The 3,695-nt window shown below is 37.5% G+C and overlaps 1 protein-coding gene across 1 annotated transcript; it reads right to left on the bottom strand.

Annotated features, from left to right (window-relative positions):
• Nucleotides 1-2,456: 2,456 nt before the first annotated feature.
• On the bottom strand, nt 2,457-3,485 carry LOC143548649 (cytosolic sulfotransferase 5-like). The gene has a single exon (XM_077039758.1). The coding sequence runs from the start codon at nt 3,483-3,485 to the stop codon at nt 2,493-2,495; it is 993 nt and encodes a 330-aa protein (XP_076895873.1). The 3' UTR covers nt 2,457-2,492.
• Between the last annotated feature and the right edge of the window lie 210 nt (nt 3,486-3,695).

The raw sequence follows: 3,695 nt of genomic DNA, 5'->3' as shown, positions 1-3,695 counted from the left end.
AACACCAAGATTTATACAAGGAAAAGCCATTGGTAACTAGTATCCCGCCGGCATAAAAACCTCGGGTAGTGAAAACTATCACTACCGATTATATTGAACTTGAAAAGATTACAAATGATGGAATTATAGCCGATCGTGAGTACAAAGTGTTTTCAAGTGTGATTCTAAGTATGCTATATGATGTGTTGTGATCAGCTATGATTCAAAGATTAAATACACAAAATTACAATGGCTACTAACTAAACTCCTATTATTCCAGCCACATTCGTTTACTCTTTCATCTTGACCGTTTAGGAGCGTGGACGAGAAGGCAAGACCTGGTAAAATATCCCATCCGTAAAAATAGGAATTCCAGTAAGCGCGTGTCTTACCTGCAAAAATAAATTAGAATATAATTGAAGTCGACTGTTTAGGATCCTTGATCCACTGAGGATCCTCAGCCCTAGAAACAGCTACCCTAGATAACTGATTTACAAGGATCAAGAATTCTGGTCCCAACAGTATTGAAGACAAGTTGTTTGAACTTGATAAAGTTCACACCGATGATAATTGTTCCAATATGTTGACCAAAGCTGTGGCAAGAGAGAAACTGAAGGTATGTTGTTCGGTCGCTGGGGTGTTGATAGTTTAGTGGGCCTCATGATTTTTTTTTTTTTTTTATGATGTGGGCTGAAGACAAAAGAAAGATTATAAGTTTTTTTTTATTTCTTGGATAACACATATACAAGCCGACATATATACATATATAAGTATGTTTTTTGGAATTGTGAGATGATCATTCCTCTTCAGCCGTATGTTTTTTTGGAATTGTGAGATGATCATTCCTCTTCAGCCGTCAGTATATATTCGAAAGAAAAAAAAAATTTTGGTGATTTCCTTTGTTGCTGCCAAAGACCAACAGAGACGAAGACAAGGTTGTGTACTCCATTATTTTTGGTGGTTTAAAGAGATAAGAGAAGTTCAAGAGACCGGTATTTTTCTCGTTGGTGTTACCTCTTACTCGTTTGTTTTATTCCATATAATTGAAGATTGTTTGTACCAAGTATATGATGATTTGTGTATGCCTCTAGTTTTACCTAGAGAAGACTTTGTATTGCTATTATTGGTGATAGTGGATTTGAAGCGGCTCTAGTAGTCTCGTGGTTTTTACTCTCGCATTGAGAGGTTTTCCACGCTAAAATTTTGTGTCCCTTGTTACTTTTATATTACCCTATTTGTTTGCATCCGCATTGGTTCATTCAGGTCGGGAAAAAGTTTAACCAAACGAAGATAAATTCTGCACATTTTGTTTACCGTTCTTGGCTAGGTGTCGCTTTTCCCAACAGTTACCGGGTATGGCATTGGCCGATTATGAAGATAGTTGAAACAGGAAACTTGAGAAGATGGAAAATTTATCACAATATCTTACCAAATTTATTACTGCAGCAACAATTCTGATCCATCGACTTTCACCTTAGGTTGGAATAAATCGGTCCCCTTATAGATCAATTTATTATGATGGAAAGCAGAAATCGGACGGATTGCAACACCGGACACACTTTAAGGGATTTAGTTTTCTTTAGATGAAAAGTACATTGGGAAAGTTGATGTTTATTTTATTTTAAAACAATTTGTAATGGTGTCTGAGAGGGGGGAGGGGTGGGTAAAAAAAGGCGGGGGGGGGGGGGGGGGGGGGGGTTGTGTAGGGGAGGTGGGGAGGCTCATAACCACATTACTTTATATATTCACTATCATTGGAAAATGATGGTTTTTTAGTGTTACATAATTATTGGTACTATACTTTACTTTTGTCTTGAGTTTACTAGATCCGTTACAATTTCATTCTTTAACAAAGTTGTTTCTTTACAAAGTTGTGATATTATTCGTCAAAATAATAAAAAAAAAAAAAGTTACAGCGGCATCGCCACTTCAACAATATAGCTTCGTACACATCAAATTATTCGACACTACTTTAGCGTCAAACACGCATGAAATCGGACGGATTGCAACACCGGACACACTTTAAGGGATTTAGTTTTCTTTAGATGAAAAGTACATTGGGAAAGTTGATGTTCATTTTATTTTAAAACAATTTGTAATGGTGTCTAAGAGGGGGGAGGGGTGGGTAAAAAAAGGCGGGGGGGGGGGGGGGGAGGGGGGTTGTGTAGGGGAGGTGGGGAGGCTCATAACCACATTACTTTATATATTCACTATCATTGGAAAATGATGGTTTTTTAGTATTACATAATTATTGGTACTATACTTTACTTTTGTCTTGAGTTTACTAGATCCGTTACAATTTCATTCTTTAACAAAATTGTTTCTTTACAAAGTTGTGATATTATTCGTCAAAATAATAATAAAAAAAAAAGTTACAGCAGCATTGCCACTTCAACAATACAGCTTCGTACACATCAAATTATTCGACACTACTTTAGCGTCAAACACATGCAATTACTTCAACAAACAATCGAGAATAAAACACGTACACACACGCACACATAAATGGGAAACTAAAACTTTAAACCTGAACCATGTAACTTTTCTTCACAAATCTTCTCAAAGCGCTCTACCATTTCCGTGGTCAAGTAGTTTTTCCAGTCTCCAACTTTTCCATTTCGAAAAAATGCACTGTTATTCTCGCCGGATGGAAGCTTCCCTTCCTTGTTCACCTTCAGGTTACGCAGATTATCGAAGCTACAAATGTCCAAAATACCCTCAACCATACCTTCTTTCTTTTCCTCCACCGAAAATGGGCACCCTAAAAACTCAGTTAACTTCCTCAAATGAAGATCTGGTTCCTCTTTCATCTCCTCATATGTTAGGAAATAGACTTTGTCTGGATTTTTTAAGCTTTCTTGCCAATAACCTAACAAGTGATCCCAAAAAGGTCCGTACAAGCTTACTCCTTCACAATATTTCTCAAAAACATCTTCAAGTGAATTGGTCCCCATTTCTTGTAGCCTCAACTGGTTTGAGAAAGCCCAAAGAGAAATGAAAGTGTCTTTAGGGTTTCTACAAAGATAAACAAGCTTGCATTTTGAATCCTTGACAGATTTTGGTAAAGATACATATGGTAAATGAGTGGAAAAGAGTCTTGGAGATGCGAACGATGAGAGATCCGGGTTCTGATCATCAAGGTATAGCTTAATCTCCAGGAAAGGTACTAGCATATGTGGGTTGTTTGATAGTAATGGGTGGTCATGTTGGGCATGTGGGTACCGGGTTCGGTTTAATAGAGTGAACAAGAGGGCCTTTAACCATGTTGTGCCTGATTTGGGAGTGGTAGCAAGAAGAATATCGGTGTCTTGAGCCTGAAAGTGTTTTTGACATGAAAGGAGTCCTTGCAAATAGCTAGGATGGTACCAAAAGCCTTGGTAATTGTATAATTTTGAAACAACCCATCCACTTTTAGTGGGAAGAGTGGAAAGTAGGATCTTGCATTCTTGAGTAAGTTCTTGCTTCAAATATTTTAGATCAGGAGGGTGGGATGGCTCCTTAGGCATTATTAGTTTCTTTGTTTGTATGCCTAGTTCAAGGATTCATCCCACATATATACACTAAAACATTATATAAAATTAAGAAACATAAGGAAAACATGTGGAGCCATGCTAGTACTTATGTAAGTTTTGAGGGCAAAGGGTAGTTGTAACCACCGGAGCCAGCCCCACCCTTTTAGATACGTGAAACGAGAATGTGAGGTTTTTTCAAAATTT

The sequence above is a fragment of the Bidens hawaiensis genome, unplaced genomic scaffold (assembly GCF_021521415.1).
Source record: "Bidens hawaiensis isolate Kalapana, Puna unplaced genomic scaffold, B.hawaiensis_p1.1 tig00000935_1, whole genome shotgun sequence".
Classification (NCBI taxonomy): Eukaryota; Viridiplantae; Streptophyta; class Magnoliopsida; order Asterales; family Asteraceae; genus Bidens; species Bidens hawaiensis.
This window is presented reverse-complemented; position numbering and strand designations above follow the sequence as displayed.